Genomic DNA, 24,218 nt, shown 5'->3' on the forward strand with positions numbered 1-24,218 from the left:
ATTATCCAAAAGAGTATTGGGAGAATGTCACATAGTCTGATGAAACCAAAGTAGAACTGTTTGGTAGAAACAAAACTTGTTGTGTTTAGAGGAGACAGAATGCTGAGTTGCATCCAAAGAACACTATACCTTCTGTGAAGCATGGGGGTGGCAACATCATTCTTTGGGGCTGTTTCTCTGCAAAGGGACCAGGATGACTGATCCATGTACATGAAAGAATGAATGGGGCCATGTATTGTGAGATTTTGAGTGCAAACCTCCTTCCATCAGCAAGGGCATTGAAGATGAAACGCAGGTGGGTCTTTCAGCATGATAATGATCCCAAGCACACTGCCAGGACAATGAAGGAGTGGCTTCGAAAGAAGCATATGAAGGTCGTGGAGTGGCCTAGCCAGTCTCCAGATCTCAACCCCATAGAAAACCTTGGAGGGATTTGAAAGTCTGTGTTGCCTAGCAACAGGCCCAAAACATCAATGCTCTAGAGGAGATCTGCATGGAGGAATGGGCCAACATACCACCAACAGTGTGTGCCAACCTTCAACCTTGTGAAGACTTACAGAAAACGTTTGACCTCTGCCATTGCCAACAAAGGATATATAACAAACTATTGAGATGAACTTTTGATAATGACCAAATACTTATTTTCCACCATAATTTGCAAAATAAATCTTGCCAAAACAGAGAAGGTGATTTTCTGGATTTGTTTTCTCATTTTGACTCTCATTACCTATGAGGTCAATTACTGTATAGGCCTCTCTCATCTTTTTAAGTGGGAGAACTTGCACAATTGGTGGCTGACTAAATACTTTTTTTCCCCACTGTATTGGGTTAGGATATTGGAGATGGGAATAACCCTTTAAATCCTCTGCTCTGTCTGGGGTTTTAGGACTGCCCAGTGGACCAATCTGTGACTGACAGCTATCTCTGTATGAACAGTTATACATAGAAAGCTGTTAGTCATTAATAGGATTGCCTACTGGACTAAAAAGCTGAGAAAGAGCAGATAATTAAATGAGTAAATCACAGGTTATAATGAATCTTTTCTCAGAGAACTATATATTAATTTACGTAGCTTCCCCAGGTCTATGTCAAAATGCCTACAGGTTTAACTCTATTTTCTAAACCTGAAAATAAATCTGAATCTTCTAAAATCACCCAAGGGTAGTGAGAACATAGCCTAACACTGGCCAAAGATTTGGCTTCTGCCGTATCTACACGTGAGACACTGTTTTGTTCAGCGTTTGAATTGGTTTAGGCCAGTGCCAAGCACAACATACTTTGAATGACTATTTCACAAGTGAATCATATAGTTTGATGTATTACATTAGGCAAATGTCTCTAGCGTTTCTGTTACCATAGTGCAACAATTAAATTTCAAAATTACAACATCAGAGACTCAAATTTCATTCTAAGTATTCATACCCCCTGTGCGACAATAAATAAAGTGATGATCTCATGAGTAGTCATACATTGTTTATTCAATAAAATATGTTCTTCTTGTCTATTGTATCCATATGCTCTTACCTTGTTCTAATGGCAAACAATAATAATCAGGCAAGCCTGGGCATTGCTTGGTCAGCTCTCAGCGTGTGCAGTTACTGTAATCATGAGTTACCGCTTCAGAAATGACAACTACTTGTTACTTTGATATAAGAGTTACGAGGGGCGATCCAAAAGTAATGATAATCAATAATAAACACAATGAATATAGTAAAAAAAAAAAAATTATTTTTCTACATAGCCTCCTAACAAGTCTATACATTTAGTCCATCTCTTTTCTAAACTTAGAATTCCCTTCGAAAAAAATTCTTGATCTTGACCCTCAAAAAACTCCCCAACAGAGGTTATCACGTCGCTATTGTCGTCAAATTTCTTGCCCCGGAGGTGTTCGTTGAGCCGAGGAAAGAGAAAGAAGTCACTGGGGGCTAGACCTGGCGAATGGGGGGGTGTTCCACCAGTTCAAAGCCCGCTTCTTGAATGGTAGCCATGGCAACTGCAGCTTTGTGAGCCGGTGCGTTATCTTGGTGAAACAGCACTCCAGCCCGCAGTTTGCCGCGCCTTTTCTCCTTGATAGCCTCCCGCAATCTTCTTATTTGTTATGCGTAGTAGGAGCCCATAATAGTGGCTCCCTTCTCCAAATAGTCCACCATAATAATTCCTTCAGCGTCCCATAAAAAGGACGCCATAACCTTCCCTGCTAAGCTTGACACTTTGAATTTCTTCGGCGTCGGTTCGTCGGCTCGTTTCCATGTCATTGTTGTTTAGTTTCGGGATCAAAGTGGTGGATCCAGGTCTCATCCATGGTCAAAAAACGTGACAAAAAATTCTACTTGTCTGCTTGGAACTTTTCGAGATTTGCTATTGAAATGTCAACTCATTTCTTCTTTTGCTCGTCGGTTAACATTTTTGGCACCCAACGCGCGGAGACCTTTCTCATATGCAATTCTTTTGCAAGGATTCCTTGAATACTGCCATATGAGATCCCTGTGACCTCAGCTACATGCCTGATCGTCACTCTTCAATCTGCCAACACAACTTCTTCAACTTTTTTCACGTTTTCTTCATTGAGGGACGTGGATGGGCGTCCTTCGCGATGTTCATCTTCCGTCGATGTTCTTCCCAGCTTAAATTCCTTGGCCCAGCGTGCAACTGTGGAATATGGAGGAGAAGAGTCCCCCAATGTTTCCACCAAGTCGCTGTGTATGTCTTTGGTAGACTTTTTTTTCAAGCAGAGGTATTTGATGACAGCTCTGACCTCGTTTTTTTCCATTTTGATGTTCACTCCTTGGCAGTTCATATTCAAATGAATGTAGCTCCCGGGAATCGTGGCATATTTAAGTGATTTTTTTTTCCTGGACTAGTGGGTACCTAAGAGAGAAGAAAACATTTTATTTTAATTTCTGTGTGCAATAGAAATAACCGATTATCATTACTTTTGGATATCTCAATGTCATGGGGATGTGTCAACTCTTAATAGTGCTTCCACAGACAGACTTGCCACTAGCTACTCAGCTTAGGAGGTCCCAGGGATTGATCTGTCTTTTTTTTATTTTTACCCTTTAACCCTATGCAGGGATCTATCCTTCTGGTTATGTCCGTAGAGTACCTGCTAGATAGTGTAGTGAGTTAACAGAAGAATGGCCAGCAAACCGGGCCAGGACCGACAAGATTGGAAAAAAAAGACAGAGATAAGGTTAATATAAAAAGCAGGTTCTATCTAGTGGATTTCGAAGGGTCATATCCAACCTGTCATTAAGGAGTTAATCAATGGTTAAACGAGACAGTTCTGAGATCAGAGTATAAATATATTCCAGAATTTTCACCAATTTCCCCCTTTTTGCATACTCTCTCAACTTGTAATCCACAGGGAATTGGGGGAGGTAATTAGCTGCAGTGATCTCTTCTATACACAGCACACAGTGAAAATATATCATTGTTCTGTTAGCCAGTAGATAGAAATATATTCAAAATATAGAGTCCTATAGGTTCTCTACCAGAAGGATCCATCCTTGCCAGTATGGAGGTGTAGGATATCCCACACCAGGATGGATTAAATGCCTGCAAAGTCTTCATGGAAAATACAGGAGTTGATGCTGATTATTTATTTATTTTACTCACTTATATAGCACCATTAAATCCACAGCGCTTTACATACATTATTGGCACTGTCCCTGATGGGGCTCACAATCTAAATTCCCTATCAGTATGTCTTTGAAATGCAAACACTGTTCTCTTTTCCCATTAGGTCTCTGGCCTGTTAAAGGGAATCTGTCACCCCATTTTTGGCCTATAAGCTGCAGCCACCGTCATCAGGGGCTTATCTACAGCATTCTGTAATGCTGTAGGTGAGCCCCCGATGTAACCTGAAAGATAAGAAAAATGAGTTAGATTATACTCTCCCAGGGATCCGGTCCGGTCCGATGGGTGTCGCGGTCCGGTCCAGCGCCTCCCATCTTCTAGAGATGACGTCCTCCTTCTTACTTTTGCTGTGGCTTCTGCGCAGGTGTACTTTCTCTGCCCTTTATAAATAATCAGAAAAGACAAATTAACAGTGTCAGAAGTCTTTTGTTGGATATCCCAGGGCCAGGGGCTCCTATCCTGTCCCTAATGCTAGGGGTCGCCTTAGCTATCCCTGCTACTTGTATTACTTGTAATGGTGAAGATGTTGGGTCCACGTACCTTGCTTAGCTCTTGAATGAGTCTTAGTGTGTTCCTTTCCCCCACGCAGGGAAGAGGGGCGTAGTAGTGTATGGAAATACACGCACCAGACTAACAAAGGACGACATACAGGGATAAAGGAAAATACCAATCATACAAATATGCACTCACAAACAACAGAGGGGAACATCAGGGAGTGAAGGAAGGAAAAAAGTCAAAGTAGAAGAGGATTTGCACACAACCAAAAATAAGCAACAGTCTTGAGATAAATGCACAAAACGCTTCGACAAACAACAAAACTATTCAATGTCACGCTGCTGCTATGCAGGTAGATGCAAGCTCCAATAGATGGCAATAGAGTAGAGGGAGGACTGCACATAGCAAGAGCACACCAGCTGGCAGCAGAATAGTCAAACAAGCCAAGTCGATATTAGTCTGTAGCGCAGTACCAAAGGAATAAACAAACACAGAATCAGAGTCAGAAGCAAGCCAAATGGGTCAGTACCGGTCAGGAGCAGATATGCCAAAGACATGAGACAAACAGCAGGTCAGGGTCCAAGCCAAGTAAGATACCAGGGAGTCCTAAACATGAAAGGAAAACACTGAGTCAGGATGGGGAGTGGGGGACAAACAGACACTGGTAAAGTCAGCAACAGCAGGAGGACAAATCAAAGTACTACCAGAGTCAGATACTCACACCATAGGCAGAAAATGTAACTGACATGGCCTGCAGGATGCAGCAGGAACAAATAGCAAACCTGAATCCAAAATGAGGCCAGGCAAAGTTAACCCGTGACATGATCAGCCCAGGAAAAGGGCAGACAGGACTCAAAACCCTGACTGGATCATGATACTCTAGCTCCTGAGCCATGAAGCTTTAAGCTAACTCTCAAGTGAACAGATTAACCCCTGCATTGCTAGAAGAAACCTTCACTGTTTAATATGAAGGTGAAGTGCTTTGAATCAGTGCAGGAGTAGGATAAATCAGACAGTGTGGTCTTCTGGCTCCTGTCTGTTGCGGTAAATCCGTGAAAAACTACTTTTCTGTCTATGCAATTGAATGTTTCCAGACACATTTTTGGTGGTGATTGGGAAAGAATGCTCTATAATAGGGAGGCTTAATGGATTTCTTCTATAAACAACAGGGTCCCTTCTGGATTAAATCTCAGTAGAAAGGTGAAGTTACACTACTACTAACCATTATATTATCAATACTTGGTTTATTATATATTTTTATCCTTCATGAATTTTTTTTAACTTATTGTACTGTGTTGTGTCACCTTATAGTACCTGTATTATTCTTCCCCTTTTTCCCATAGTTAACCTTGTTCTTTTCCTTTTGGTTTCACATACTGGCAGCTTAACCCAACTAATCAATGTAATTAAGTTTCCTCCATTTGTTTAGTACTCATTCAAACGTTTAAGAGTGCATGAAGTACTCGAAACGCATCTGTTTACTGCTATGAGAATCCCAAGTCCCCCTTCACACCTTTAGATTGTCGGTGTCCATTTTATTGTTGCTTTTTAATTTCTTTTAAATAAATAAAAAAAAATTATACATATATTGGAACTGAAGCTGGATCATTTCTTCCTTTCCTGCATTCATTGCGCACTGAGCAGTGGTGTTGCTCGTGGGCTTTCATGTGGGTTGAATCAACTGAAGCAGGCACCTCCTTTTTCTATTTGTAAAAAATGCACACATTAATTGCCAAATATTTGAGAAGAATCAAACGTGTAGCAAGCTGTCATATTCCAGAACTGCAACCTACATGGAGTACCCAGAAGTACAAGGTGTTAAGTGCTCAAAGACATGGCCAAGGTAAGGAAGGCTGAAACTAACAACCATTGAACAAGACACATCAGTTGAAACATCAAGACTGAGCCAAGAAATATCTGAAGACAGATTTTTTAAAGGTTTTATGCACTGATGATATGATGGTGAAGTTACATGGACCAGATGGATGGGTCCATGGCTGGTCAGTAATGGGCACAAACCTCTTCTTCGACTCAGACTCCATCAAGGTGGAAGTGGGGTATCGCTATGGGCTGCTATCATTAAATATGAGCTAGTGGGACATTTTTGCGTTGAAGATAGACTCAAAATGAACTCCCAAATCTACTGCAAGATTTTAAAAGACATTTTCTTCAAGCAGTGGCTCAGGAAAAAGTTTGCATCTTTTAAAAAAACTTTTAAAAAAACTTTAAGCTGGACAATACTTTATCACATGCATCAAAGTCCTCCACTGCTTGGCTAACCAGTAAAGGTCTTAAATATGAAAGAATAATGACAAGAGCCCCTTCCTCACCTGACCTAAACCCAATTGAGAACTTGTGGACCCTTCTTAAATGTGAGATCTACAGTGAAGTAAAACAGTACACTAGTCTGAACAGTGTCTGGGAGGCTGCGGTTGTTTGTACCCAAAAAGGTGATTGCAAGAAACTGATATACTCCATGGATGGAAGGCTTATGACTGCTATTGAAAAGAAGGGAAGCTATATTGGTCACTGTCAGTGGCATACCGCCAATAGTGGCAGGCCACACGACTGCTTTGGGCCGAGCCCCCCCTCTACCTCACACCGTCCATCATCGCAAGTTCAACTGTATCGGCAACCTGGATGCCGACACAGTTAAAAGCAATGATAAAAGAGGGAATGTCAGCTGACGTTTCCGCCTGCATCATTCTTCCTTGGCATCTGACATCTTAGCGCAGAGGGCGCAATAATGTCAATACTTGGCACCCGCTGCGCTGAGATGTATAGGAGCTGAGGAAGGAGAGCCTCCGAAACGCGCATCCTGGTGGGCGGGAGACAGCGTATATACCAAGTATATTTAAAGCTTTTCCTTAGGCTGAATTTGTATGCATATTTAACCCTTTGTATGATTGCTCCATGTGGGGAATGTAGCCAAGGAATTGATTCAGTGACTGCACTCTATTGTGCACTGCTATACCTGGTATGTTTATAGCTTTTCCTTAGGCTGCATTTGTATGCATATTTAACTCTTTGTATGACTGCTCCATGTGGGGAATGTAGACAACGAATTGATTCAGTGACTGCACTCTATTATGCACTGCTATTTACCTTACATGAGCTTTTACTTATAATTACCTGCATATATGTGCCTTCTGGTTACCTACTGGGATCTCTATGCTGTATTTACCACCAGGGCCGGACGGGGACTAAAATTCAGCCCTGGCATTTGAAGTTACACAGGCCCACTAGTCACATGGTGACTATATAATATCTTTGTACACTTGTAGTTTACAAAAAGTGAGAAGAGATTAACACGACTATATAACATGTAGTCACAGCTGTGCCCAGTATTTCAGCTCAGTCCTATTTATTGCTTTTAGGTACAGTACTCCTCCCAAATCTCTGTCCCCTTTTGTATGCATGATTACAGAATTCCTGGCAGAACTGCTCTCTATTGAGCAAATAGACCCCCTGGTCATAGCCGCCCCTATCATACCTCCCAACTTTTGAAGAAGGGAAAGATGGACAAAGACTGCGGCGTGCGCAAATTTTTGGCCACGCCCAGCCACACCCATTTCACAACTAGTCACACCCATGTCCACAGGACCTGTGATGAGGTCACAGGAGGGGCAGAGTCAGGGGTGACATGATCGGGGGTCTGGACAAAGGCTCCTGATCATGTGACCCCCTGACTCCTCCCCTCCTGTGACCTCATCACAGGTCCTGCGAACAGAGCGAGCAGGCAAGCGAGTGCGACGCTGTGAGTGGCTGCGGGGGGGAGGGGGTCTCATGCTAAGGTGAGGATGGGGTGCGTGGGGGGGGCGTGGCGGCTTATCTCCCTGCAGTGCGGGAGGATCTTGAAACTATCACCGCCATGCCCGCAGAGGGCCGGCGGCAGGAGCAACAGTGGCCGCAGCAGCTGGCAAGCGGCCAGATGATCGGGCGCTGCCGCCCGCGGCCCACGTGACAGCGGCCCAGCGGGAAAATGCCCGGTTGGTTATATTGCCAATCTGGGCCTGTTTACCACCTTGGTTTATACAGTTTTTGCCTGTCACTTTATAGCCCAGTTAGCTGTGTTTTGATCTTTTGGGATGCCCTCACACCCAGGGCTGTGGGGTACTCAGTACCGGGCCCGGTGGATTTCAATTGGAGTTGTCACGGTAGCTGTGGCCTTGGGCACCCATTGTAAATGTTCAGTGTGAATGAATAAGTCGTGACGCCACCTGTGGTGCTCGGCAATGTAGTTTTTAAGCCGACGCTGCAGACAGATCCTCTGGGACAGATGGTGTGGTGCAGCAATGATGGTATAGACCTCCACAGGCAGGGCTGTTGTCCCAGGGCAGAGTAGATGTGGTGACACTTGGATGGTGTAGTGTCATGCGCAGGGTTATGTAGCAGTGCTGGACAGGTTGGCGCAGGAATAAGTGGAGGACACCAGGGCATGTAGTTCCAAAGCTTTACTCACAGTCTGTTGTACAAACAGGTGCCTGCTTCCGTGCCTCATCCTCCGGGTCTGAGACTCAGTCAACCCCCAGGCCAGATGGAATACTCCTTTCCAACACTCTGCCAACTTGTGCCTTTCTGAACGTCTCCTCTTATAGCGCCTTTAGATGAAGTACTCCTAGTACTGAGTTACACTGGAGTTCCTCCTGTCTGATGTTCCTATGAACTCTACTTGTACGGCAGACAGCTGTAGCCTGCTCGGGGACTCCTTGCTACTAAGTCCCGGCTCACTATCCAGTTGCTGTTGTGCCCCCAAGTCTTGTGTGGGAATAAAGCATTTACAGCTTCCTATTCCTCCGGTGTCTGCTGCAGGACCATTAGTATCTGTACAACCTCGGGGACCGGGCTCCGGCCTTGCGCTTAGAACTTCAAGGAAGGGTTGTCTTCTCACCCACGTCCTCTGTTCTCTTTTACTCCTCACGTTCCATACTAATCCTTTCTTTCTATGGAGAGCCAAGCTTTCAGTCTATGTTGCTCTCTTTCTCCCTTTCCCGTGCCAACAGACCCAGGTCACTGGGATCTGCTGCAGCACTTCCATCCATCTATCCCTCTCTCTAGGGATCTTCTTCTCTTTTCCTCCAACTACTGACTGACTAACTTAAACTCTTCCCGCTCCTTGAAATGTAATCTAACTCCACCCACTTCCCAGCACGTTTTGTGTTCCAAGCAGGGAGCCACCAATGGGTGCTTTGCTATACTCCAAGCAGGCAGCCGCCGAAGGTGCTTTGCTACACTACTTTGTGGTGTGGGGTGCAGGTGTTGGAGCGTGGTCAGGAATTTCCACCTTACCTGGATGGTGGGATACCACACCTCAGGAGGAGGTGCAGTACCCCTGTGGCGACTGAGCCTCAGGGGCGCCACACTTTTGTGATACAATAAATTTTGCAATATATTTATTATCGTCTCGGACTTCATCACTGTTTTTTCTGTGCTGCTTTCTATATGGAAGACTATGGAGAGTGCATTATACTATATGGAGGACTATGGGGTGCAGTATGCTATATGGAGGATTATGGGGTGCAGTATATGAAGGACTATGGGACCCATTATTCTATATGGAGAGCTATGTGGGGGCTATTATATTTGGAGGGCTATTTGGGAGCCTTTATACTTTATGGCAGGCTATGTGCGAGCCATTATACTATATGGAGGGCTATGTCGAGGCTATTATACTATATACAAGCAATTACACAGTATGAATTTTGTGTGGGGTCAATCATACTGTGTGAAGGTCTGTATAGGTGCCATTATTCTATTTGGAGGGCTAGTGGGGGGCCATTATACAGTGTATTGAGGTGTGGGCCATTATACTGTATGTAGGTCTATTATACTGCATGTATGGCAATGTGTGGATCACAGATGGGAGATCATACTATGTTGGAGGTCATCATACTTTGCCGGGGAAGTTAAGGTGGGGAACAGTAGGGTAATCATAATGTCCACATGGAGGGAACTATGGAGGAATTCAATGTGTATCATACTGTGTTTGTGGGGCACTATTGGCATGATGCCTTAGAGGAGCAATTAAGGGGAATGTAGGGCTTCAGTAGGAAGAAAACTACTTTGTAAAGGCTGCAAAGTTGTGAGCTATGGTCTTCTGTGACCACCAAATATTTTTTTTTATAGGTGGGGACCCAATTAGAACTTCTGCTATGGAGCCTCATGATTTCTATGTATGCCCGTTGTCACTGTCAGAAATGTATGTTGTTTACATTCTTAGTTGTTTGATTAAGATTCTCACTTTAACAAATTAACCCCTTAGCGACAGAGCCAGTTTACAGCTTAATGACCAGGCCAATTTTTACAATTCTGACCACTGTCCCTTTATGAGGTTATAACTCTGGAACGCTTTAATGGATCCCACTGATTCTGAGACTGTTTTTTCATGACATATTGTACTTCATGTTAGTGGTAAAATTTCTTCGATAAGTCTTGTGTTTATTTATGAAAAAAACGGAAATATGGCGAAAATTTTGAAAATTTTGCAATTTTAAAACTTTAAATTTGTATGCGCTTAAATCAGAGAGATGTGTCACAAAAATTTCTTAATAGATAACATTTCCCACATTTCTACTTTACATCACCACAATTTTGGAAGCAAAATTTTTTTGTTAGGAAGTTATAAGGGTTAAAAGTTGACCAGCGATTTCTCATTTTTACAAAAAAATTTACAAAACCATTTTTTTTAGGGACTACATCATATTTAAAGTCATTTTGAGGGGTGTACATGACAGAAAATACCCAAAAGTGGCACCATTCTAAAAACTAGACCCCTCAAGGTGCTCAAAACCACATTCAAGAAGTTTATTAACCCTTTAAGTGCTTCACAGGAACTAAAGCAATGTGGAAGGAAAAAATTAACATTTAACTTTTTTTTGCAAAAAATTTACTTCAGAACCAATTTTTGGTTCTGAAAAAACTTGTAAAAAATTACAAGTGTTAAAAGAGAAAATCAACCACAAGATTTCTTGTGCAATTTCTCCTGAATATGCCAGTACCCCATATGTGGGGGTAAACCACTTTTTCAGCACACGGCAGAGCTCGCAAGGGATGGAGCGCCGTTTGACTTTTTCAACGCAGAATTGGCTGGAATTGAGATCGGATGCCATGTTGCGCTCGGAGAGCCCTTAATGTGCCTAAACAGTGGAAACCTCCAATAAGTGACCTCATTTTGGAAACTAGACCCATTAAGGAACTTATCTAGATGTGTGGTGAGCACTTTGAACCTTCAAGTGCTTCACAGAAGTTTATAACGTAGAGCCGTGAAAATAAGAAATCCATTTTTTTCCACAAAAATGATCTTTTCACCCCCAAATTTTTATTTTTACAAGGGTAACAGGAGAAATCATACCCCCACAGTTATTGTGTGATTTGTCCTGAGTACGATGATACCCCTTATGTGGGGGGGAACCACTGTTTGGGTGCATGGGAGAGCTTGGAAGGGAAGGAGTGCCATTTTTGGAATGCAGACTTTGATGGAATGGTCTGTGGGCATCATGTTGCGTTTGCAGAGCCCCTGATGTGCCTAAACAGTGGAAACCCCCCACAAGTGACCCCATTTTGGAAATTAGACCACCTAAGGAACTTATCTAGATGTGTGGTGAGCACTTTGAACCCCCAAGCGCTTCACAGAAGTTTATAAACGCAGAGCCGTGAAAATAAAGTCTTTTTTATTTCCACAAAAGTGATTTTTTTAGACCCAATTTTTAGACCCCCAAAGTTGGTAAATAGTGGAAACCCCTCAATTCTTGCTCCAACCCTAACCCCAACACACCCCTAACCCTAATCCCAACCCTAACCTTAATCCCAACCCTAATCCTAATTCTAACCCTAATCCTAGTTCGCCCTAACCCTAATTCTAACCCTAGCCCTAACCCGAGCCCTAACCCTAACCCTAGTCCAACCCTAACCCTAGCCCAACCCTAACCCTTATCCTAGCCCTAACCCTAGCCCAACCCTAGCCCTAGCCCTAACCCTAATGGAAAACTGAAAAAAAAATATTTTCTTTATTTCGTTATGTTGGCCTAACTAAGGGGGTGATAAATGGGGGGATTATGTACTATTTTGTTTATTTTGATCACGATGATAGTTTATCATCGTGATCAAAATCAATGAATGGAATCTGCCAGCCGGAGCCGGCAGATCCCCGGTGAGCGCACTGCGCATGCGCCCGCCATTTTCCCCGGATCCAAGATGGCGGCGCCCACCGGAGGATGCCGGCGGGACGCGGGACCACCGGGAGGGGACCCTGGAGCACGGAGAGGTACCGGGGGGGATCAGGGACCCTCTTTCTCTCTCCTCTGATGTGCGATCACATCAGAGGAAAGAGAAATTAAATGTGAAATCGCGGCTTTTCTTTTGTGGTCGCTGTTATAGGGTTAATAACGGCGATCGCAAAAGTGGGGTCGGTAAAAATCGACCGATTCATGTTCTCTGGAGTCTCGGCTACCCCCGGCAGCCGAGACCCCGGAGAAAATCCGACCCTGGGGGGGCTCTATTCACTTTCTCCACAGTGCCGTGAATTAGCGGCGCTGTGGTCTTAGTACCCTTAATTACCGCCGTTAAAAGGCGTATCAGCGGTCGCTAAGGGGTTAAAATAAACAATTGAAATGGAAAAACTTACAGTTTTCATTCAGTTGAATAATAGGTCTGGCATCAGTCGAATATCCGTTTGGTGGATATTAGCTACTCACAAGTGGCACCCTTACAAAGTCAAGCTGCTGCAACATCTCAACGGGATGACCCAGATCGGCATGCTGAATTTGCAGAATGGGCAAAGCAAAAATTGGAACAGGACCCTCAGTTTACACAGAACATTATGTTCAGTGATGAGGCAAACTTTTTTGAGTGGGCCATTTATATGTTTTATTCTTCGGGTCAGTATGATTACAGTGATACCTCATTTATGTTGTTTTTTTGTGTTTTGGCGCTTTTATGCAATGAAAACAATTTTATATAAAAAATAATAATTTTTGCATCGCTTTATTCTGCGATCTATAACGTTTTTATTTTTTCACTGATGACGCTGTGTGGCTGCTCGTTTTTTGCAGGACAAGATTACATTTTCAGCGGTACCATGGATATTTATACCTGTCTTTTTGATCGCGCGTTTTGCAGTATGATAATAAAGCATTATTTTTTGCTTTGTTTTTTATTTTTATTTTTTAAGGGGTTCGCTAAAGGGGTTAACTAATGGGACAGTTTTATAGGGCGGGTTGTTACGGACCCGGCAGTACTAAATATGTGTACTTTTATTATTTTTTTTATTTCCAAAAAATTAATTTATTAGGGAATATTTTTTTTCTTTTTAAATTTATTTAGCAATTTTTTTATAAATTATTTTTACACTTTTTTTTTAACTTTATTATACTGTCCCAGGGGGGACATCACTGTCATGTGTGAGATTGCTGATCTGACACATCATAGATCGCTGTGACACATCAGAGATCTGACACAGGCACTGCAGAAGGCTTCCTCATGCCTGTGCTTTGTAGGCACTGAGGAAGCCGGCTCCCTGCAGGCCCCCACCGCCATATTGGATCCAGGGACCTGCAGGGAAGGAGGACCCCGGAGCAGCGCAGCACATCGTGCTGCTCCGGGGGTCTCAGGGAAGCACGGAGGGAGCCTCCTCCCTGCCGATGCTTCCCTAAACCCCCGGTACACTGCAATTTTGTTTGATCGCAGTGTGCCAGGGGTTAACGTGCCGGGGGCGGTCCGTGACCGCCCCTGACACATAGTGCCGGGTGGTGTCAGCTGTGATAATCAGCTGACACCCGGCCACGATCAGCGACGCTCACCCAGTGAGTGCCGCTGATCGCTATGACGTACTATCCCGTCCATGGGCATAGGGGCCCGGGTCCCATGGACGGGATAGTACGTCACATGTCACGAAGGGGTTAAAGGACATTGCTAACCATGAGTGGGCTGAGCCCCACTAATGCAAGGACTGCATGTAATGCTACCATTTTATTTTGCTGTTTTGCCCAGACGGCCGTGTTTATTTTGTGCTTAAAACTTGGTTTATGCTGTATCCAATAAACCAAGTGCATCCTTAAAGACGCAGTGTTCCAGGGACTACCTCCGTGTGCAGCCAAGTGTGCCGAGCTACCACAAAATAGATTGATGCTAATCCAGCATGATTTTTTTTTCAACTGGTGGGTCAGTGTAAGGTAGCATATCAATAGCTAATTTAATAATACTAGGCTTTCTCTTAAAAAGTATTTTTTTTCCTTGTCTCAGTTTCATGTTAAATTATTTACAATGTGGCTTTTTTTTGCCAATCTAGGACCATTAGAAAAGATCTTTGGCAAAGGCACAATGGAATATGTATTAAATTTGTGCCGAGGACAATTTGATTTCATTGTTCGCATACCTGATAGCCTCAAGATACGGATCTTAACATTTCTTGATACAGAAGACATAAAGCAGCTATCAGAAACATGCAAAGCTTTCCAGCAGGTAAGCTGCAAGGTGATGTTAAGATGTTGGTCTTCTAAAGGTCATGTTCTAGTTATTGTGCTCTTTTATTCTGGCTGCTTTCCCAAAGTGCTGAACAATAACCTCAATAAATATTTCAGCTGTCCTAATAGAAATGACAGAATTTAATTACCATAACTAACTTTTTTTTCCACCATGTCCAACACTTTATTGTTAGTGGAGTTAGAAATTAAAGAAAAGATGATTGACTTTGAGTCAAATTTTCTGAAATTCGCAGGTTCCCATGAATTCAAATCATTTGTGATTCGATTTGCGAGAATTGAAAAAAAATGTCTGTGGCATTTCATACACTGGTGCATACTGCATCAGCCAGGGCTAAGACTAACGACGTCAGAAGCGGCCACATGGCCTCATCCATAATGCCTTGCAGCTATCACATCAAATGTCTACCACAGCCAATCAGTGGACAGCTCATTCCACATAGGGATAGAAAAGGCATAAATTAGATTGTGGTCTAGTAGTTCAGTGCTGAAGCACATAGGAAATGGGTGTGATAGCCTCAGTCTGTGAACAATAATCCATAGATTCAAGTGATAGGGAGGTGCTGTACCTGTATAGTCAGTGTAACTGTGAATTGATTGATCTGTGATATGCTGGTGTAACAGCAGCTTAATAGCAGTGTTTTTATTCTTCATATACAGTCATGGCCAAAAGTATTGACACCCCTGCAATTCTGTCAGATAATACTCAGTTTCTTCCTGAAAATGATTGCAAACACAAATTCTTTGGTATTATTATCTTCATTTAATTTGTCTTAAATGAAAAAACACAAAAAGAATTGTCCTAAAGCCAAATTGGATATAATTCCACACCAAACATAACAAAGAGGGTGGACAAAAGTATTGGCACTGTTTGAAAAATCATGTGATGCTTCTCTAATTTATGTAATTAACAGCACCTGTAACTTACCTGTGGCACCTAACAGGTGTTGGCAATAACTAAATCACACTTGCAGCCAGTTAACATGGATTAAAGTTGACTGAACCTCTGTCCTGTGTCCTTGTGTGTACCACATTGAGCATGGAGAAAAGAAAGAAGACCAAAGAACTGTCTGAGGACTTGAGAAACTAAATTGTAAGGAAGCATGAGCAATTTCAAGGCTACAAGTCCATCTCCAAAGACCTGAATGTTCCTGTGTCTACCGTGCACAGTGTCATCAAGAAGTTTAAAGCCCATGGCACTGTGGCTAACCTCCCTAGATGTGGCCGGAAAAGAAAAATTGACAAGAGATTTCAACGCAAGATTGTGCGGATGTTGGATAAAGAACCTCCACTAACATCCAAACAAGTTCAAGCTGCCCTGCAGTCCAAGGGTACAACGGTGTCAACCCGTACAATCCGTCGGCGTCTGAATGAAAAGGGACTGTATGGTAGGAGACTCAGGAAGACTCCACTTCTTACCCCGAGACATAAAAAAGCCAGGCTGGAGTTTGCCAAAACTTACCTGAAAAAGCCTAAAACATTTTGAAAGAATGTTCTCTGGTCAGATGAGACAAAAGTAGAGCTTTTAGGGCAAAAGCATCAACATAGAGTTTACAGGAGAAAAAAGAGGCATTCAAAGAAAAGTACACGGTCCCTACAGTCAAACATGGCAGAGGTTCCCTGATGTTTTGGGGTTGCTTTGCTGCCTCTGGCACTGGACTGCTTGACCATGTGCATGGCATTATGAAGTCTGAAGACTACCAACAAATTTTGCAGCATAATGTATGGCCCAGTGTGAGAAAGCTGGGTCTCCCTCAGAGGTCATGGGTCTTCCAGCAGGACAATGACCCAAAACACACTTCAAAAAGCACTAGAAAATGGTTTGAGACAAAGCACTGGAGACATCTAAGGTGGCCAGCAATGAGTCCAGACCTGAATCCCATAGAACACCCGTGGAGAGATCTAAAAATGGCAGTTTGGAGAAGGCACCCTTCAAATATCAGGAACCTGGAGTAGTTTGCCAAAGAAGAATGGTCTAAAATTCCAGCAGAGCATTGTAAGAAACTCATTGATGGTTACCGGAAGCGGTTGGTCGCAGTTATTTTGGCTAAAGGTTGTGCAACCAAGTATTAGGCTGAGGGTGCCAATACTTTTGTCCGGCCCATTTTTGGAGTTTTGTGTGAAATGATCAATGTTTTGCTTTTTGCTTCATTCTCTTTTGTGTTTTTTCATTTAAGACAAATTAAATGAAGATAATAATACCAAAGAATTTGTGTTTGCAATCATTTTCAGGAAGAAACTGAATATTATCTGACAGAATTGCAGGGGTGTCAATACTTTTGGCCATGACTGTACCACAAACAAGGGGGATATTTAATACCTCTCTGTCCTTATTTTGTTTCTGAAATAAAATTCTGAAACTAAGGCTTGTGTGTCAGAGAAAGTGTGCTTCCTGGCCTGTGAGATTGTCACGCGAAAAATGATTTGCTTTCTATAAGATAATTAAAAATCTAGACATTCCACAAATTTAAATGCCATTCTCTACCTCACAATGTGTTTATGTTATTAAAATGCAAACAGTAATTTTTCTGGTACACGTTGTAATAGTCCAACATTACACCCATATATGCCACCCAAATACAGTGACCTTTTGAAGGTGCATACTTTTAAAACATAAAACTACCTAGTTTTTATTGTCCTGTCTTTTTTGCTAAAAGCCTGGGAATGATATCTAAAAAAAATATTTTAAAATAAGGATACATTTAATTTTTTGAATATCTGTTTTGAGTGTCCAATTTAGCAAACATACACCATGGATTTGTAATTATCATATGGGAGCATTGTATTAATTTTATTTGCAGCATTATACTGATAAACTGGGACATTGGGTACACCATTTGTTCACACCCATGGTGTATCTATTCTTTCAATTTGTGGCCTAGTGATTTTATAAATAGCACCATTTTACTAAAATGGTGTTCAATGGGTGCCCTCTAGGAACTGAGACCATAATAGCTTCTGTGAAGTTTTTCACAGAGCTATTTTAATACTCAAGACATAGGGGTGTATCCTACTGGGTCTTAAAAGGTCTAGACAGTTTTCATTGACATATGCTGGGCAACTTGTAAAGTCTGACGTGGAGCACAGCAAAGAGTGACTGCCATATGTGAAGTGAGCAGAGCTTAGCCCAGATGCCGAGACAAGTGCATTAAAATAAAACCCTCTTGGGCCCCTTTTAGAAGAGTCAGTAATAAGAATAGAGTGAAATTTCCTGAGCAATCTTGCAGCATTTATGTCCTTTTGGGGATTCAGCATTATGGGACAGTATTCCTTCCAGTCTATAAAGTAGATGGGATTTCCACTTACCTTCTTACAGTGCAGAGTTTGGTTGCTCTTAGGGTATGTTTCCACGGTCAGTTGACGCTGCATACAGCTGCAGCGTACAGATGTTACAGCATAGTGGATGGGATTTTATGGTGGCACACCTGCGTAACAGGACATGAGGCGCGTCTTTCTAGACTCCAGCATGTCTGTTTATCTTGCGGAGACGCACAGTCTCCATACAATAAATAACACCGTTCTATGTATAGGATACGGTGATTCCGCATGTGTTCAATGAACGCATGTGGACTCACCACGCGTACAAAAGGGGGCAGCACTTTGGGAAAAGCTGCGTCCAAAGCGCTGCCAATATGCCCCGTGGAAATATACCCTTATACTATTTCTTTGAAGCATGAACTTTTCTGAGTGTAGGATACTAAAAGATGCTCTTGGGCAAAATCTGTTTTTCATCTCTATATCAGATGACGCTACACATTCTGTTGGTGGAGGAGATTCAACAGCACCTGATCACAGTTCTGGAGAGGTGTATGCATCTTATGTGTGGTTCTTTAGCACATTTCCTCTTGCAGAGCAAGCATAATGTCAAAGAATCGTCTGGGGGCAAATAAGCCATGGACGTCATGTTTTTTTTTAGACTAGGAACAATGGTTCTCCATCAGCACAAGAAGAACATCACCTGGTCATTTGGGAAAAGCAAGCCTGCAGCCAATCAGCAAGTTTCAAGTTGTCCTCCTCCACCTTCTCCTCACAGTCCATGTTACATGCTGCAGGATGTGGAGGAGGATGAGAAGCAGCAAAGGGATGTGGAAGTGGATATTTAGTTGGTACTGGTAAGCGACAAGGCTGACAGTGAAAATGATGACGAAGGTCAAGACATCCTTTGCAGCGGGGATGATGAAAGTGAACCAACAGGGCTCTCAGTCGTTCTGGCGAGAATGACAAGCTATATGCTGGTGGGATGACAAGTTTATTATTACCATCGAGCAAATGGATAACTGTTAGATAGTCATGCTTTTTGACCCTCTCTTTAAAAGCAAAATGGCAGAGTTTTTTCCGACTTGCAACAGGGAGTCCTAATTGGCTTATTACTGGGATAAGTTGTTACCTTGTCTGCGAAACTTTCACCAAACAGAAGCCTGCCAACTTGCAAGACTCACCAGGAGACTTCTCTGCAATCCCAGCAGACCCAACAGTCCCCTGTATGAGCCAGTGTTAGGGCCACAACATGTAGCCGAGGCTGTAGCAGCATCACCAATATATTTGACATTTTTACGTGATGGACCAGATGTTTTATCTTTCGTTGAGCCAACCTGATGTACTTCAGCAGATAGAGATGCACCAGCTGAACAGCCAGGTTTAGTCATACCTAGACTGTGTCCTTTTCTCAGGCATATACCGTAAGCCTCGATCCCTTGGACTGCTGGGTCAGCAGATTGGGCCAGTGACAAGAACTTGTCCTGTTTGCTATGGGCATACTATCACGCTCAGCCTCCAGTGTAATGTCAGAGCGGGTATTCAGCTCAGCCAATGGCTCTGAAACATCCAAATGTACCAGGTCACAAGTGTGAAAAATGTTACATTTGTCAAAATGAATCAGGCATGTATCGGTGCTGACCTTCATTTACCTACGGCCAATGCCAATGATTAAATCGGCCATACCATCTGCCTGCTTTACCTTTGTCTTTTACATAGGAAAGTGTAGGGGACATGTTGACAAGATATTGCTTCTGCACTTTGAGACCAGATAGCTAGTTCCTGCTCCCTAAAAAAGGTAACTTTTGGACAGCTTGATAAACAACCTTTTACATTTTTTAAGCATTTGAGAACAGCAAACCTGTGGTGGATCTCAAAAAACATATATGTTTTCACTATTAACCCCTTCATTTCCCAGCCTATTTTGACCTTAATGACCTGGCCATTTTTTGCAATTCTGACCAATGTCCCTTTATGAGGTAATAACTCAGGAACGCTTCAACGCATCCTAGCGATTCCGAGATTGTTTTTTCGTGACATATTGAGCTTCATGTTAGTGGTAAATTTAGGTCGATAATTTTTGTGTTTATTTGTGAAAAAAATGGAAATTTGGCGAAAATTTTGAAAATTTTGCAATTTTCAAATTTTGAATTTTTATTCTGTTAAACCAGAGAGATATGTGACACAAAATAGTTAATAAATAACATTTCCCACATGTCTACTTTACATTAGCACAGTTTTGGAAACAACATTTTTTTTCGTTAGGAAGTTATAAGGGTTAAAAGTTGACCAGCGATTTCTCATTTTTACAACAAAATTTACAAAACCATTTTTTTAGGGACCACCTCACATTTGAAGTCACTTTGAGGGGTCTATATGGCAGAAAATACCCAAAAGTGACACCATTCTAAAAACTGCACCCCTCAAGCTACTCAAAACTACATTCAAGAAGATTATTAACCCTTCAGGTGCTTCACAGGAGCTAAAGCAACATGGAATGAAAAAATGGACATTTTAATTTTTCCAACCAAAATTTTCTTTTAGCATCAGTTTTTTCATTTTCACATGGGTAACAGGATAAAATGTATCCTAGTATTTGTTGGGCAATTTCTCCTGAGTACACAGATACCTCATATGTGGTCATAAACCACTGTTTGGGCGCACGGCAGGGCTCAGAAGGGAAGGAGCGCCAATTGACTTTTTGAATGGAAAATATGCTTGAATAATTAGCGGTTGCCATGTCGCGTTTGGAGAGCCACTGTGCGCCTAAACATTGGAGCTCCCCCACAAGTGACCCCATTTTGGAAACTAGACCCTCCAAGGAACTTATCTAGATGCATAGTGAGCACTTTGAACCCCCAGGTGCTTCACAAATTGATCCGTAAAAAAAAAAAGTACTTTTTTTTTTCACAAAAATTTTATTTAGCCTCTGTTTTTTTATTTTCACATGGGCAACAGGATAAAATGGATCCTAAAATTTGTTGGGCAATTTCTCCTGAGTACATCGATATCTCATATGTGGTCATAAACCACTGTTTGGGCGCACAGCAGGGCCCGGAAGGGAAGGAGCGCCATTTGACTTTTTGATTGGAAAATTAGCTCCAATCGTTAGCGGACACCATGTCGCATTTGGCGAGCCCCTGTGTGCCTAAACATTGGAGCTCCCCCACAAGTGACCCCATTTTGGAAACTAGACCCCCGAAGGAACTTATCTAGATGTGTGGTGAGCACTTTGAACCCCCAAGTGCTTCACAGAAGTTTATAACGCAGAGCAGTGAAAATAAAAAATCATTTTTTTTGCTCAAAAATGATTATTTAGCCCGCTATTTTTTATTTTCACAAGGCTAACAGGAGAAATTGAACCACAAAAGTTGTTGTGCAAATTGTCCTGAGTACACCGATACCCCATATGTGGGGTGAACCACTGTTTTGGAGCACGGGAGAGCTCAGAAGGGAAGGAGCGCCATTTTGGAATGCAGACTTTGATGGAATGGTCTGTGGGCATCATGTTGCGTTTGCAGAGCCCCTGATGGGCCTAAACAGTGGAAACCCCCCACAAGTGACCCCATTTTGGAAATTAGACCACCTAAGGAACTTATCTAGATGTGTGGTGAGCACTTTGAACCCCCAAGCGCTTCACAGAAGTTTATAAACGCAGAGCCGTGAAAATAAAGTCTTTTTTATTTCCACAAAAGTGATTTTTTTAGACCCAATTTTTAGACCCCCAAAGTTGGTAAATAGTGGAAACCCCTCAATTCTACGCAGAACCGTGAAAATAAAAAATCATTTTTTTCCACAAAAATAATTATTTTAGCCCCCATTTTTTATTTTCCCAAGAGTAACAAAAGAAATTTGACCCCAAAGTTGTTGTGCAATTTTTCTTGAGTACGCTAATACCCCATAAGTGGGGGTACACCACTGTTTGGGCACACGTCGGGGCTCGAAATGGAGGGAGCACCATTTGACTTTTTGAACGCAAAATTGGCTGGAATAAATGGTGGCTCCATGTCGCGTTTGGAGACCCCGTGATGTGCCTAAACAGTGGAAACTCCTCAATTCTATCTCCAACCCTAACACACCCCTAACCCTAATCCCAACCCTAATCATAACCCTAACCACAACCCTAATCCCAACACACCCCTAACGAAATCCCGACTCTAACCCTAACCACAAGCCTCACCGTAATCCCAACCCCAACCCAACCCTAACCCTAATCCCAATTACAACCCTAACCCTAATCCCATCCCTAATTCCAACCCTAACCCTAATTCCAACCCTAACCCTAAGTCCAACCCTAACCCTAAGTCCAACCCTAACCCTAAGTCCAACCTTAACCCTTAGTACAACCCTAACCCTATTTCTAACCCTAACCCTAGCCCTAATGGAAAAATAAATAAATATATATATTTTTTATTTTATTATTTGTCCCTACCTATGGAGGTGATAAGGGGGGCTGTGATTTACTTTTTTTTTATTTTGATCACTATGAAAGCTTATCATAGTGATCAAAATATATGAATGAATCTGCAGCGTTGCAGATTCGATTCGGCGCACTGCGCATGCGCCCGCCATCTTCCAAGATGGCGGCGCCCATGACGCTGGACGACGGGACACCGGGACGGATAGAGGGAGGTCGGAGGCACAAAGGAGGGTGAGAGGGAGTGATCGGAGGGTGAGAGGGGATGATCGGAAGGCGGTGGGGCAGATTATGATGGCGGCTTACGATCGGTGCCGTCAGACGGTGTGGGGGGGTCGGGTCTCGGTCTCCAGCCATGTCCGATGCTATTTCAGCATCGGCCATGGCTGGATTGTAATATTTCACCAATTTTCATTGGTGAAATATTACAATCGCTCTGATTGGCAGTTTCACTTTTAACAGCCAATCAGAGCGATCGTAGGCATGTGGGGGCTAAGCCACGCCCCCAGGTGTTAACTCTGAAGGGTCCTTTGTGTGCGGGTCACCCGACCCGCAGGGGGGCAATCAATTCATGACGCCACATAGGCGTCATGGGTCGTATTGTCACGACTTTTCATGACGCCTACGTGGCGTCAAAGGTCGTGAAGGGGTTAACTGGGAAGCCATTACTTTTTCAGTTTCACAATAGCTCACTTATTTTTGCTCCATGAATGAAGCTATAATTTTGAACAGCTTGTGAGAAAGCTTTTGGTTATTAATAACGAAAACAGCTGTTGATACTCTCCAAACCAGGGATTATTTTTGACCCACCAATTGCGAAAAAGCCACAGCTTCTTCCATTTACACTGCCTATGTATAAACACTAGCATGGCAGGCATCTGCCCTCTAAAAGGGATCATTTTTGGACCATTTTTGCAATATAAGTAGCTTAAAATATCTGATTCTGCAGTGTGTTGTAATATAGGTTATTGGTTACCAACCATTTTTCCCTAGCCAGGTAAATTGATTTCACTTTAGTAATAAAGCTGTGTTTGCATTAAAAAGTTCAAATGGGGTTTAATAGAATGCTAAGAGACTTTAGAGTGCTACTCTTGTATTTTCTGGACAATAATGGGCTTTGCAGTATTGAGATTTGCTGCAAATTTTGGGGAAATTTTTGGAAAGTTGGAAATTTAAATTTCAAATTATCTGCTCGGCTCTATTAATAATACATTGATTGAAAGAAGAGCCTTGAGTGTACTGTTAAAAAAACGAATATTTTGTCTTGATCTAACATTCATGCTAAACCCATTAATTAACAAGAAAATCTAAGCATCTACATCTTCCTAGAAAGGAAGAATTGTGAGCTCGGCTCTGTTCATATTTGCATTGTTCATTTCCGTTGCTCAGAACAATGAAAATGACTGAAGTGCCGATCCATTACACAATTGATTAGAAAGGGCATTTGGATGGAATCTACACAGAGACTTCTAATGGAGCCGCCAACATAATTAAACAGATAAATACAGTGGGGCAAAAAAGTATTTAGTCAGTCAGCAATAGTGCAAGTTCCACCACTTAAAAAGATGAGAGGCATCTGTAATTTACATCATAGGTAGACCTCAACTATGGGAGACAAACTGAGAAAAAAAAATCCAGAAAATCACATTGTCTGTTTTTTTTCATTTTGTTTGCATATTATGGTGGAAAATAAGTATTTGGTCAGAAACAAGCAATCAAAATATTGATCTGCCATCTTTGTCAGTTGATGACTTGAACTCCTTATCTGCACCGTTCAATATCATGGAAGTAGAAGGCGTTATTAATCAGCTTGATCTCCATAAATCTCCAGGGCCAGACGGTTATAATAATGCTTACTATAAGGCCTTCTGCCCCAGTTTGTCTCCACATCTGGTGAAAATGTTCAATTACGCTTCAGTAATAGGCTCCTTCCC

General features: G+C 42.5%; 2 protein-coding genes across 2 annotated transcripts in view; one reads left to right on the forward strand and one right to left on the reverse strand.

Moving 5' to 3' along the window:
* Nucleotides 1–24,218, forward strand: part of LOC141101423 (F-box only protein 36-like) — a 51,576-nt gene that overhangs the window by 16,251 nt on the left and 11,107 nt on the right. The window contains exon 3 of the mRNA XM_073590516.1: nucleotides 14,420–14,592. Within this exon, the coding sequence (XP_073446617.1) occupies nucleotides 14,420–14,592 (173 nt within the window). The remainder of the gene's footprint in view (nucleotides 1–14,419; nucleotides 14,593–24,218) is intronic.
* The window catches only part of UPF3A (UPF3A regulator of nonsense mediated mRNA decay), a 99,269-nt gene continuing 76,515 nt past the window's right edge, over nucleotides 1,465–24,218 (reverse strand). Inside the window, exon 9 of the mRNA XM_073590515.1 lies at nucleotides 1,465–4,019. Coding sequence (XP_073446616.1) covers nucleotides 3,890–4,019 — 130 coding nt within the window. The 3' untranslated portion in view covers nucleotides 1,465–3,889. The remainder of the gene's footprint in view (nucleotides 4,020–24,218) is intronic.

This window comes from Dendrobates tinctorius, unplaced genomic scaffold, assembly GCF_039654945.1.
Source record: "Dendrobates tinctorius isolate UK_male_01 unplaced genomic scaffold, ASM3965494v1 ptg000117l, whole genome shotgun sequence".
NCBI classification, from domain to species: Eukaryota; Metazoa; Chordata; class Amphibia; order Anura; family Dendrobatidae; genus Dendrobates; species Dendrobates tinctorius.